The sequence below is a fragment of the Melanotaenia boesemani genome, chromosome 17, assembly GCF_017639745.1.
Source record: "Melanotaenia boesemani isolate fMelBoe1 chromosome 17, fMelBoe1.pri, whole genome shotgun sequence".
NCBI lineage: Eukaryota > Metazoa > Chordata > Actinopteri > Atheriniformes > Melanotaeniidae > Melanotaenia > Melanotaenia boesemani.
Window position 1 is genome coordinate 14,362,415 of NC_055698.1, and position 12,580 is coordinate 14,374,994.

The 12,580-nt window shown below is 37.9% G+C and overlaps 2 protein-coding genes across 3 annotated transcripts in view; both read right to left on the reverse strand.

Moving 5' to 3' along the window:
- On the reverse strand, positions 1-662 carry LOC121628344 (lactose-binding lectin l-2-like). Its single transcript, XM_041967370.1, has one exon. It carries the CDS (start codon positions 581-583, stop codon positions 98-100), a length of 486 nt encoding a protein of 161 aa, XP_041823304.1. The 5' UTR covers positions 584-662; the 3' UTR covers positions 1-97.
- A 3,734-nt stretch (positions 663-4,396) lies between these two features.
- Positions 4,397-12,580, reverse strand: part of rapgef5a (Rap guanine nucleotide exchange factor (GEF) 5a) — a 52,021-nt gene continuing 43,837 nt past the window's right edge. For both annotated transcript variants that reach the window (XM_042011920.1, XM_042011921.1), the window contains 13 exons: positions 12,371-12,462; positions 12,239-12,269; positions 12,044-12,122; positions 11,629-11,778; positions 11,357-11,454; positions 10,538-10,660; positions 9,461-9,639; positions 9,271-9,361; positions 9,138-9,188; positions 8,905-8,992; positions 8,745-8,809; positions 8,509-8,563; positions 4,397-7,628 (listed from right to left, as the gene is read on the reverse strand). In XM_042011920.1, coding sequence (XP_041867854.1) covers positions 7,510-7,628; positions 8,509-8,563; positions 8,745-8,809; positions 8,905-8,992; positions 9,138-9,188; positions 9,271-9,361; positions 9,461-9,639; positions 10,538-10,660; positions 11,357-11,454; positions 11,629-11,778; positions 12,044-12,122; positions 12,239-12,269; positions 12,371-12,462 — 1,221 coding nt within the window. In that variant the 3' untranslated portion in view covers positions 4,397-7,509. The remainder of the gene's footprint in view (positions 7,629-8,508; positions 8,564-8,744; positions 8,810-8,904; positions 8,993-9,137; positions 9,189-9,270; positions 9,362-9,460; positions 9,640-10,537; positions 10,661-11,356; positions 11,455-11,628; positions 11,779-12,043; positions 12,123-12,238; positions 12,270-12,370; positions 12,463-12,580) is intronic.

Consider the following 12,580-nt stretch of genomic DNA (forward strand, 5'->3'; position numbering starts at 1 on the left):
TACATTTATAGCTTTATTGTGGAAGTCTCATGAATATTATCACAGAATCAGTTCAGCAGAGCAGGCTGGATCACACAGATGTTTAGTATCCCAGATGTTATGGACATGGTATGCGGGTTGCACAAACAGAAGTGTAAGTATAAGAACACCGTATGTCATTCCATCTTGGTCCAAAAAAATTTGTATGTACACAGTGTTCACGTCCTTTAAAGTTATCTGGTTGCCTTTCACTCCAAATGGTAAAGTCCACCTTAGTACCATCAGACCACATCCATGTGCCCTCTTTATGGGTGTCACTGAGTCCGATCCAAGTATGACCCTGAGCATGGTCAAAGTTCTTGATCAGAGATTGGACAAAATGGTATTCATCCATACTGTGAATGGACACCAGGTTGGCTCCTTGTGACATACAGTGAATTTCAGCATCAGCCCAGGTCATCCGTGACGCAAAATACTTGTAGCAGCGGCTATTGAAGCTGTACCAGAACATGGGACAACCGCCACGTTGCAGCTTCACTTCCAGCTCATCTGGAGGAGACTCAATACCCAGAGCCAACCCAAAGAGAAAGAAGAACAGCAACATGATGGAGATTTAAGTAGAGGAAGGTACTTCTGATGTGATGTTGATGTCTTGTTGAAGTTTATTTGCTCTGATGTGTGTTAACAAATATCCTGCAGATCCAGATGAGAGGCATCTTTCTTTTATATCACACAAGGGGTGTTTCTACTCTTGGTGTGATATCATTGGTCAAGGCAGTTTGCATTATATTGGTAATAATAGAGACATATTAACTTTGAACAGTAGATACTAAGCAGTTTTTTCCCTGTTCATTTCCATGTTTCCTTTACTAGAGAGCGTTATCTTTTTTTCTATGTAGTTGTATTTTAAAGCATCATAAAAGTGTAAATATTACTGAGTCTCTCCACATCCATCTGTCCTCTTTGTGGATGTCACTCAGATCCAGGTTTCTCTCTGAGTGTGGCCAAAATTCTTGATCAGTTTTGATTAAATTGTGTTTTCTCAGAATGTGGAGCTCCACATCAGTCCAGGTCATCAGATGGTGACGTATGTTTTACAGCAGCCATTGAAGCTGTACCAGAATATTAAATGGCAGCCACACAGTAGCTTAATGCCCAGCTCATATGAAGGAGACCCAGCACTCAGCCAGATCAAACAAGAAGAAGAACAACATGATGGAGTTTTAAGTCCTTATGATGAGGTTAAGACATCTTGATGGTGTTTATCTGCACTGGTGTGTGCTACTAAAAGTCCTGCAGAGCCAGATGAGAAGCATCTTTCTTTAATATCGTACAGAAGGTGTTTCCACTGTTGGTGTGATATTATTGTTCAGGGCATTTAGCAATAAGTTACTGATATGACAGATACAGTAACTGTTTAAACATTAAGCACTTATTTTCCCGGTAATTTCCTTGTTTCCTCTACTGTACTGCTTTATCTCTTGTTTTTTATGCAATTATAGTTTTAAAGTATCATAAAAGTGCCGATATCACAGAGTCTCATCCATGTGAACCTCTTAGCAGTCTCAAAGTTCTTGATCAGGAATCTGACAACCTCCAGCTCATTCTGGCCCTACAAACAGCTGGGTTCAGTACATAAAACTCATTTCTAAAGATGATACATGTGCTACTTGTACATCTGCATTGTGTCACTAAGCAATTTTTAGCTATATAATTTTAACAGATAGTTTCTTGATCTTCTCTTATTATGCCTTCATTCCTCAAACAGCTTTTTTTTATTTCTTTGTTGAGTCTTTTTTTGAGTGGTGTCCAAAAATTAAAATGAATTTAAAACATGAATTAAACTTATTGAGAATATGACAAATACAATAAAATGTGTTAAATTTACTGGAACAAGTATGTATTAACAGTTCTTGACTAAAATTCGAGGAGGTTCTCCAAAATAATAACAAAGAAATTCAAAGAAGCAATAAATGATAAACATTAACTTATAGCTTTTATCTTTCAGCTTTAACTTCCTTGTTGGATTCCTGTAAAAGCTTTCCTTTTACAATAGAGCTGCTCCTTTTTTCTGCTATGCAGTTATAATTTTACTGCATTATAAAAGTGTAGATATTACTGAGCTTATACTGAGATTATTGAGAATGAGTCAACCCAATTATTTAAAAGCTTCTGTAAATCTTTCTTTAATGCAGATTGGGTTTTTGTTTTATTATTCAAAACACATTAGTGTCATGAGATTGTACACCGATATACAAGTGTAAATTAATAGCTTCATTGTGGAGGTGTCACGTATGTTATCACAGAACCAGGTCAGGAGAGCAGAATGAATCATACAGATAGAAGTATTCCAGTTGTTGATGTTACAGTATATGGGATGCACAAATAGAGGGGTAATTTAAAAAATATGGGACTTCATTCCATCTTTGCCCTAATTAACTTATGTGTGCACACTGCTCCAGTCCTTTAGTATTATCCGGTCCTGGTCCAGTTTAGTACCATAAGACCACATCCAGCTGTCCTATTTGTGGACGTCACTGAGTCGAATCTAAGTTCAGCCCTGAGCATTTTCAAAGTTCTTGTTCAAGTTCAAGTAATTTCATTGTCCCTAATGGAAAAAGAAAAATAAAAAGAATAAAAAATATCTGCAGCTGTTAAAAAAATGCTATTGCAAATGGAACAATGGAGTTTTTTAGTTTCTTTGCTTTTAATCTTGGAGTTCTTAATCTCCGATCTGAGGGAGCAGTTCAAAGTGCTAGAAGGTGGTCTGGTTTCCCACAATGCCTCTTGCTTACTGACTGCCTTACTACCTGCTGCTCATATGCAGCAGGTAGTAAGGCCTGAAGGAGGCCTATTATTTTGCTGGCCACCTTCACCACCCTGCTTAACTTGGTAGAATATTTTGTTGTCACACTTCCAAACCAGAAAATAAAAGAAAATGCTAAAACCAATTCAATAAAAGACTAAATTTAACTGCAATACAGTAGAGAGAATTAAACTGGAAGTCGCTTATAAAACACGTACATTTACAGATCTGGTTCATTTTCAAACAGCTCAAATCATGTACAAAGCCAAAGTTGATCGAGTTTAAAAGGCGGTACAAACGCATGGTTCTTACACGGTACAGGGAAGAAGAAGGGCTTTAACAGACAATGTTCCAATGAATAAGTCATATATATATATATATATATATATATATAATTTCTTTGCTTAAATTATTTATTTTCTAATTGTAATTGTAAACTGTTGTAAATACCATTATGTAAACGTGTGTTTCAGGAGACTGGGGTAGGTGTAAATAAGCTTCATGTTCAACCTACTCCATTTTGGACATATAGGGTTTATATATTATTAGTTAGTTGTAATGTTTTCATTTTGTTATGTATTTATCCATGTTTTGTTTTTGTTTCTTTTCAGTTTACTCTTTTGTGTTACTTGCACATGTTCGAAATAAAAAGCAGAAAGAAAAGAAAGAAAGTTTGTCTCTCCACATTTAAAACCTGTAACTTACTGAGGATGTACAGGAGTTGATGGCTCTTTTTGTCACTGCTTCCACAATCACATCAAACTTCAACTTGTTGTCTAAAACCAAACACAGATATTTGTACTTTTCCACCTGCTCAATGTCTACGTCATTTATTATGGTTTGTGATGAAGAGTGAGAGGACTTCCTAAAATCACTAACCATATCTTTGGTTTTGTCAGTCTGTAGGTGGACTTCATTGCACCATTTGGCAAAGTCCTCCGCCACTGGCCATGGTTGTCCTCATCATCATGCAGCAGAACCACAACTGTGTCAACTGTGAATTTCAGGATGTGCCTGTTCACATGCCGACCCTTTAAAGTTGTTGGCGTACAGGATGTAAAGCAGAGGTGACACATCCTGAGGAGAGCCAGTGGAGAACTGTCGTTCTGACATTGTGCCATTCACTCTAATCCTCTAAGGGCCTTTCTATCAAAACATCTATAATCCACTATGTCAAGTTAATATCAATTTTAAATCATTAAGCAGTCTCCAAGTTAAAATAGTTGGTCGGGTGGAATTAAAAGCAGAAGACAAATTCACCAAAAAAAAAAAAAAAAAAAAAGAGTCTGGCATGTGTCCCAGAACATGGTCCAGAGATTGGAGAAAATTGTATTGATCCATTCTGTGAATGGACACCGGCTTTGATCCTTCTCACAGTCAGTGGAGTTCAGCATCAGTCCGCATCATGTCTGTAGCAACAAACTTGTAGCAGCGCCCATCGAAGCTGTACCAGAACATGGTAAATCATGTTATGGTGAGAGACTTAATCCAGGTCTCCTGAAAGCAAAAAACAGACTGCTGGAAACCTGCTATCTGCACTGAGTGTACCACTTTAAACCACTCACAATTTCAAAGTATGTTAATATCAAGAAAAGACAATTACCTCATTTGTAGATGTCACATAAAACCTCATTTATTCATTTTCAGTAAAACTTTGACATAGTAAAACGCAGCTTTAGAAAAGACGTGACTTCAGCTGTGTAAAGGTTGAGGGGAGCAATGGGAGACATATTGCTTTGTGACCGACATTATTTGCATTTATAACAGATAAATAATAACAACATACCAAACATCGGCATATATTTACACATTAACAATATTACAATAGTACAAAGCTTTCAATGTGTCCTCTCTTGCATTGTGAACTTTGTGGTTTGTTTTTTTTATTTATTTTATCATGCAAACAGGTTTTGAACAACATTGAGTTTAGAAAAACTTAACTACACAATTATGACAATGGCTGGTAAAACACTAAATGCAGCCTCCCGCTGGTTGGCTCGGTTTAGCGTTTGACAGCAGAAAACAGTGAGGAGCATCGTTACACTCACAAGCTCTTCTGCTGACACCAAGTGGCCACAAAACACATGAAAAAGTGCTTTTAAATCTCCTTTTCTTGTGTGCACATTCACACTATTGAAGCTCTGAACATGGCACAAAAACCAAAACATTTTGCCACCATAATTAATATATTTCAATAAATAACCAACATAACAATTATTCTGCTCTTTGAACATGATAAGCAGAGGTATATGTGTGTGTGTGTGTATGCACATCATGTATAGCCTAATAGTAAAAATGACCACAACGCTTTTGCATCACACTGAACATGAGGAGATTATGGCTGTGGCTAATCAGCTCTAGCGGTCAAAGGATCACTGACTTTTTTTTACCAAAAGCGTCTTTAAAATGGCAATGACATAATAAGATAGGCTTTGCAAACACATTGTTGGTTCATTCCTTCCACTGTCATTTAGTATGAGTAGCAAACCGTGGCTAACATCAGCAAACTTGAAGTAAATCGAAATACTTAATAACTCTAGTGTCATTTCAGCTGCTGTTCTAGTAACAGACTATTAACCAAAAGCCAACATGAAGATGAAAATTATTCTAGAGGCCACTGGCTGCCAGTCAGTCAAAGTTAGTGTTGTAATTGCTTTCTTAAGCAATACGTCTTAGATATCAAACACTGGAAACATCTTTAGATTGTTTTGATTTGCTTTTTTGTGATTGACTTAATATCAAATATATTAAATGGCTTTGATATCTTTCCAGCTTGTATTAATATCTTTGGATGAGAGCATGCCAAGTATATCAGTGTTTTGGTGGCAATGACAGGATCAATTTCTTTTTCAAATTGTTTTAGATCATTTTAATGCAAGAAGAGGCGCATAACACAAAATACAGATCTTTTTTCTTACTGTGAACCAAACTTGCATTGGTAACTTAAATAATTTTATAAATTGTAATTATTTGTCTTAAATTTGAGTAATTATTGTCAAAGCAAAACGCTTTTTATTCTAAAAGGCTTCATGTTGAAATGTTGATGAACACTTGCAGCACCATCTCGACTGTATTGCACTTTTTCCCCCAACTTTATCTTATGATTTAAAAAAAAAAAAAAGATGTGGCACGTGCATCACTATGTAACATTTAAGACTATTACAGTAGAAATGTACCAGTGGTATGACTGGTGAGAACTAAACAGACACAAGGCAAAACATTAAAAACAAAAAACACTGATAAGTTCTGTCAAACATGGTTTCTTAACTTAAATTACACATATTGTGATTAGCATTAGAATTCCTTAATGGTTCTCTTATTCCAAATGCTATATTTCTATCCCAGAGCGGGCCAACATTAACTCGTCAGACAGGTAATTTGACGAACAAATAAATGTCTTTCACATCTTGCGGCTGTGCAAACAGGAGCATGTAATTTCCTTGTGCTTCCATCCTCCTGTCTGCACTCTGTTAGTTTCCACGAGACCACTTCTGCATGATATGATCTTTTCAGTCAGTCAGAATAATCAATGTCCTTTTGAAAACTCTATAGTGGAGCAGAGCTATTCTGATGTGTGTTGCTTTGAATGAAACGAGTTGACATAATAAAAATGAAAGACTTATAGAAAAAAAAGGGGAAAAAATGCTCTACACTGAGGCTGTGTTTCCATGGCAACCTGACGTGATACAATCGCACACCCTGAACTCAGTCAATCATAATGTCAGAAAAGCATCTCTGCGAGAAATCAGATCAGCTTTACATGATCGGAGATGAGACATCATAGCAGGGCTCCTTCCAGAAAGTCAAATGCTGTGATTCTGATGCGCAGCAGGAGCTTACAGGTACAGCTGTGCTGCAACTCAACATGACATTTGGCACTGAGAAGTGTTTAGGTCCATAGTATGTACAATGTGAAATGATCAGTATCTATTCACACTAAGACATCATAGAGAAGAGTGCATGAGGAGTGTTTGGCTAAAGGTCAACCAGGACTTGACCATGTGAAAGGAATCCAACAATTGTCTAATATTCATCAGCGTTGGTTCTGCTTGCACAATAAACAAAAAAGCTCTGCACACCTAGATACTATAGGTGTATCTTGGTGTGTGATGCAGGTGAATACCTGCGTGTGCTTTGCAGACGAAATCATATTAGACCACCCGTTGTGCAGATTTTGTCCAAAACATTTCAAACAAATCAAACTCTTGAAATGTTTTCTGTGTTTAAAATTACTATGAGGTTATCAAGTCCTTGTTGACGTTCCAAGGAGGTGTAGCAAGACTGGCCAAAATAAAGTAACCTGATGTAGTAACAGCCTCATAAATAACCAAAGACTCACAAATACAAAACAAAAGCAAACTCAGTCTAATGGATACTGTACAAACTAATTACAGCCTTCTCAACTCTCCGTCTCAGTGTGGCAAATCTCCATCTTTCTGCAGAGACACTGCTCCTAGAAGTTCACTCGGTGTGTGTCGAGTTTATAAATCCCTTACAAGCGCATGTTCAGTGAAACAACAGGCAGAGTGCAGCTGTGTCTTCATGGGTTTGGTCAGAGCAGAGCTTAATGTCCATCCGACACCACTGCTGGTTGTGTGATCTTGTTGCCGTGTATATGTGAGTTTGTGACATTTTTGCCGTACACGCGTCCTCCGTGTCACACATGTTAGCATTTCCTCTGCGCTATGTCCAGTGTGTTTGTGAGGGCACGTGAATGTGTGCATTTAAGCACGTGGCTCCAGCTTGTGTGACAGTTCAAAAAGCGTCTGCTGATTGTCGATGATGTGTAGGCAGTGAACGCTCGCTCTCACCTCCACACTGTCCACCCCAACCACCTCGTTGCCTAGGACATCGATACAAAATACACAAGTCAAGAAGATTTTTTTGGTTTTTTTTTTCCAGGATAGATTAATAATACACACATTCAATACAAATGCACTGCAAAAACTGTACAGCCACAGAAAAAATAACCTCTGTGGAAATGGTTGCTTAGAAACAGTAAGAGGAGTCAGCTGACTCTGGTGCAGGGGCAGTACCCTAACTCAGCTGCAGATGGCGTTAAGATTCCTGACAATGAATTGGTCCAACAACGCAGGTTTTTTCCAAAACATTTTGATGCATCTGTCAAATCATTCTTACATTTTGCAAAACAGTGAAGATATTAGTCTGGAGATTTTCTGTATTTAGCACGGCTAAGGTTTACAAAAGCAGGTGATTTGAACAGTGTCCTTAATTTAGAATATTTACTTCACTGAGCACGTCAGTGCAATCAGAATTACAGGTCATCATCTCATTGTCTACATACAAGATGGACACCATTTCATTATAACCGTACTCTGTCCATGATTATGCCTTTAATACAAAATTTAAAAATGCATGTGGGTGCATGGGGCTTTTTTCTGTATGGAACATTTCCATTTCAACAGTATGAGGTTGCATGTTGTTATCTGTGGTCAATTGCAAGAGATTATTAGTAGAAACACAGTTGCCCTCCCAACATTTAGCTCCTGCATTTGCAACCCCAAGACTGAAAAGATATTCTCTTCTACTTTTTCATCTGTTAAGCTTCCCTATTTACACCCGACAGCCCTGCTTTTTCTTCCCATCTGTTGGCTGATAATGATCCACAGTAATAGAGAATAATGGTCAAACTTTAGGAGCCCCTACCTGAGCCTTTGTTGTCATTTGCACCAAACAAACTGACTCAGAAATGCAAGACTCACCTGGTTGGTCACTTTGGCAGTGGCGAATCATTCTCACAGTGTCTGCAATCATGTGCTGTTGGTTTGAGAGGAAGACATGCTGCATCAGTCTACATTGTCAAGATCACTGTTTTGCCTAATAATGTTTGCTGTCAATGAAGGTCGATCGTGTTGGAAAAAAGTCATCAAAAAAGAAACATCACACTTAACTGGTTTAAATTCAAGCACTGAAAGATCACAGAAGTAACTCGACTCACCAGCTTTTCAAAGTTGACCAGGTTGTCGTGGAAAGTCTTATTTCCCTCATGAATGAAAGTGATATCTAAAAGCAGGAGAGAAAGATATTAGGATTTAATTTTAGTGTTGTTTTAATGGGTTAATGTTTGTGTGTGCTTATGTGGAGGGTTATGAGGATACCTTTTAGGAGAAGAGGCATGAAAGGGATCTTTGGAGGTTTCATCCTTTTAAAGGCCTCTCTGTAGGCTTTGTGGTTCAGAGATGGATCCTGGAAAGAGGGGGAGGAGGAAAAGAGAGAAAACTCTTAGTGATAGAGAGGACTTGGAGAAGGTGTGGTGAATGAAGGATTTAGACGTCACATCATTAGACAAACCAATTTCAGGCTCTATACGTGTCCCTATCTCTGTTCTTACCGTGATGAGTTCCAACTCTGAGAAAAGCTTCTTGAACTTCCCTGGACATTTCTGAGAAAAAAAGAAAAGAAAGATACTCAGAAAAGAATTCAAAATCTAAATATAAATAATGCACATTAACTCACAGTCTTACCTCCCATGTTTGGTTGAGCCGACTGACAGCAGCCGTGTTGAGACCCATGATGATGGCAAAAGCAGAGTTGAGATTTCTTTGGGCTTTACAGCTACATTTGACATAAAAAAATGTGATGATATTAGTAAAAAAATAAATAAGTCAACTACACTTCTATTCAGCTGATGTCATTACATGTGCATGTTCTTACTGAGCTGCAATCTTGATGAACTTCTTGAGCAGCTGCACTCGCTTGTTGAGTGATACACACATGAGCACCTCAGACATGACCCACTGCTGGACTTCGTTACAGCGCTGGAGAAGGACGGAGAGCGCCGCCGTGTAGCCAGAGCCGGGAGAACGGCTCAGGGTGTAGTACACCAGCTCCTGCTGCATGTGGAAGGAGGGAAGGGCGCATGTGAAATCCATTTGAAAATACATTTATCACTGTATAGAGTTCTTGTCTAAAGTCTCGTTACAAACACAACTATTAGTCATTTTGGGCTTTCAAGAGATTCCCTGAAAAGAGATGGTCAAAAAAAAAAGTTTATTAGTTGATCAGTTGTATATTTTGTGGAAAAACATTAAGAATTTAACCCAAGAGCATGCTCTGAAAATCACCAGCTAATTGAAATGGAACTTGTGTTCATATAAACACAACAAATCTTACTAAATGTCTTTTTTTTTCCTATTAATAATTGATCTTGTAGTTTTCCATCAAAGAGAATGAAGAGTTCAAAGGTTTAACTGAGATCAATGCTGCCACAGAATACATATTCATGACTGTATGTAGACTTATGATGGAAACTGTGGACATTTCTTAACATCTAACATTACCTATCATTTCCATTTTTTAAATTATTTCTCATCTTGTAGTTTTTTGACCAATAACTTAATCTTCTCCTTTTTTGGTGACTTTCAGCAGTGCTTATTTTGATAGTGAAGTTTGACAAAAACCCTAAGAAAATCAATTTGCAATAATAAAAAAAATATAAAAAAATAATAAAGCTCCTTTATCAAAATGACAAAATTTCTACACTTCCTGAAAAAAAAGAATATTCATAAAGTAACACTATAAGAAGCAGCCCGTGTCTCTTTATTTGAGCTATGCTTAACCATTTACCCAGAAAAGATTCAGCTCTCAAAGCTTTTCAGCTGCAAGCTCAGCTGTGCAGGTCTTGTAGGCATTTGCATCTTTAATACTTTCATTCCCACAATCTCTGTCAAGAATATGAATTTATTATAAAGTAGAGACGCACACCACATATATTTGCATGTGAGTGTGTACCTCGTGGACGGATTTGAAGAGGCTCCAGTCCAGGTGTGTGAGCGCTGCTGCCACGTCCCAAGTGTTGATCCCTAAGAGTCGAACTGGCCTCCTGCTTAACTCAGCACTGTCTGTTAAAGGAGGCTGCACATGAAAACACACAAAACTAAGTTAACATGTGCACATAAAGACAATGCAGACAAAGAAATAAATACAGCAAATGTAAACAGATCACTGTGTGTATGAGAACTGAGCGATCTCTTTCACTTTCTGTATAAACCATGGTACAATAAGGCTAATTAAAAAAAAATGGTATTTAAAAAAATTGTTCAGTTCAACCCAAACAGGCCTGAAAATAACAGCTCACCTACAACTACAACAGATTTTTTCAAACTGGTGTTTATATGAAATCTAAACTTCTGCAGTCCTGTAATTTAAAATGTCCACCTTTGCAAAGTTATTTTAGGGAACTACAGCTGGAGTTGCACAGTGAAAGCTATGCCAGCACACAACACATTTCTCTACAAAACACCTTTGTATTCTGTCATCAGGGCAGCTACGTCACTGGCTCACATGCTTCCTCTCTTATTCACCTGCCTTAGTTTATACAGTTTGTTCATAATGCATAACTCTATTAATACTGTGAAAATATGTCTGCTGGAGAACCTTTTCGTCTGATTCAACAATACAGCACATGGGGTACCACCAAAATATTGGAATTTTAGTCGCCTAAAACTGGGCTCACATTGGACATGCAAGATCTGTCTTAGGTTTTAAAAGGAACATGATTTAATGTTACAAACTGACGGAAGAAAAAGATAGAAGGAGGTATTTACATACCAGGATCTCTGTGATATCCCTGCGACAAGCCACAAGCTTCCCCTGTGGGGTCAGAGACTCTGAATACACACAGTCACTGGGCTGCAAGACCCTTCGCTCTGCAAAGACGAAGGAGAGAAACAACAGATATGATGATGAGGATAAATAAGAGCCAAGAGCAGATTTTTAACCAAAGCTACTTGTTCTCTAGGTTGTGCCTTTGAGAAGTCTCTATATGCATGAATAAACTTTTAGGTATTGAACTCGGTGAGCATTCATTTGTGTTTGCATACCTCCAGTGTGCGACACCACAGCAAGCACCATGTCCTCCTCTGCTCTGTCCATCTTCATGCCAACAATCCGCAACAGCTCGTGGGCCTCCAGTGCGGGGTGTGTGTGGACACTTAGGTAGGAATCAGCACTCACATATACGCAGCATATCACTGAAAAATAAATGGAATATTGTCATTGTAAAAATACAAATAATGAAGTGCTGTAAAATTGGACTGAAGAAAAAAAAAAAACTAATGAGGGAGACTTGAGTAAATCAAGTATTCAAGCAGACAAAAATACTGAGAACATCCTACTTAAAAAAATTCTATTTGCACACTGAAATTAAAATGAACTCACTTCCATTATACTTAATTGTGTGCAGCTTTGGACAAGTTTGTGTGTCTGTGTGTGTGTGCGCATTTGTCTGTTACTCACCCTCTCTAGTCTCCGTCTGTGGACTGCGGAGCTGCAAGCAGTTTTCCTTCAAACTCAACTGCTGATACATTTGTTTGCTCTGACAGAGAAAACACAAGAAACATAAAGATTTGAAGTTCTTTATTTAATCTGTGTTCTGGTATATCAGTACGTTTGCTTTTCTTTTTACAAAATGAAACTGCTTCTTCATCACACCTTTTGAGTGGGAGGGCAGTCATCCACTGTGCTAGAAGAAGCAACACACAGCAGTGTGATAGTTACGCAACATATCAAAAACACAGACAAAAACCTGTGCTAATCAGATTTAACAGAGTCAAAAGCACTTACTGCCGGCGACGCAGAAGTTTCTGAAACTCTTTCAGGTCTTTCTCTAGAGTGGGGAACTCATACAGATCTTCTAAAACATACCTGTAAAGGGTCTGACAGAGACAAAGAGGAGGATTCATGACATCAAAGATAATATTACTTCTTTGTTAATAGTAAATATTCATTTGACCCTTCAAACAGATTTTATGTACAGGTTTACAGGAAAGATGT

Coding starts and splice junctions, on each gene's coding strand:
- LOC121628344 (XM_041967370.1), bottom strand. CDS start 583: ATGTTGCTGTTCTTCTTTCTCTTTGGGTTGGCTCTGGGTATTGAGTCT.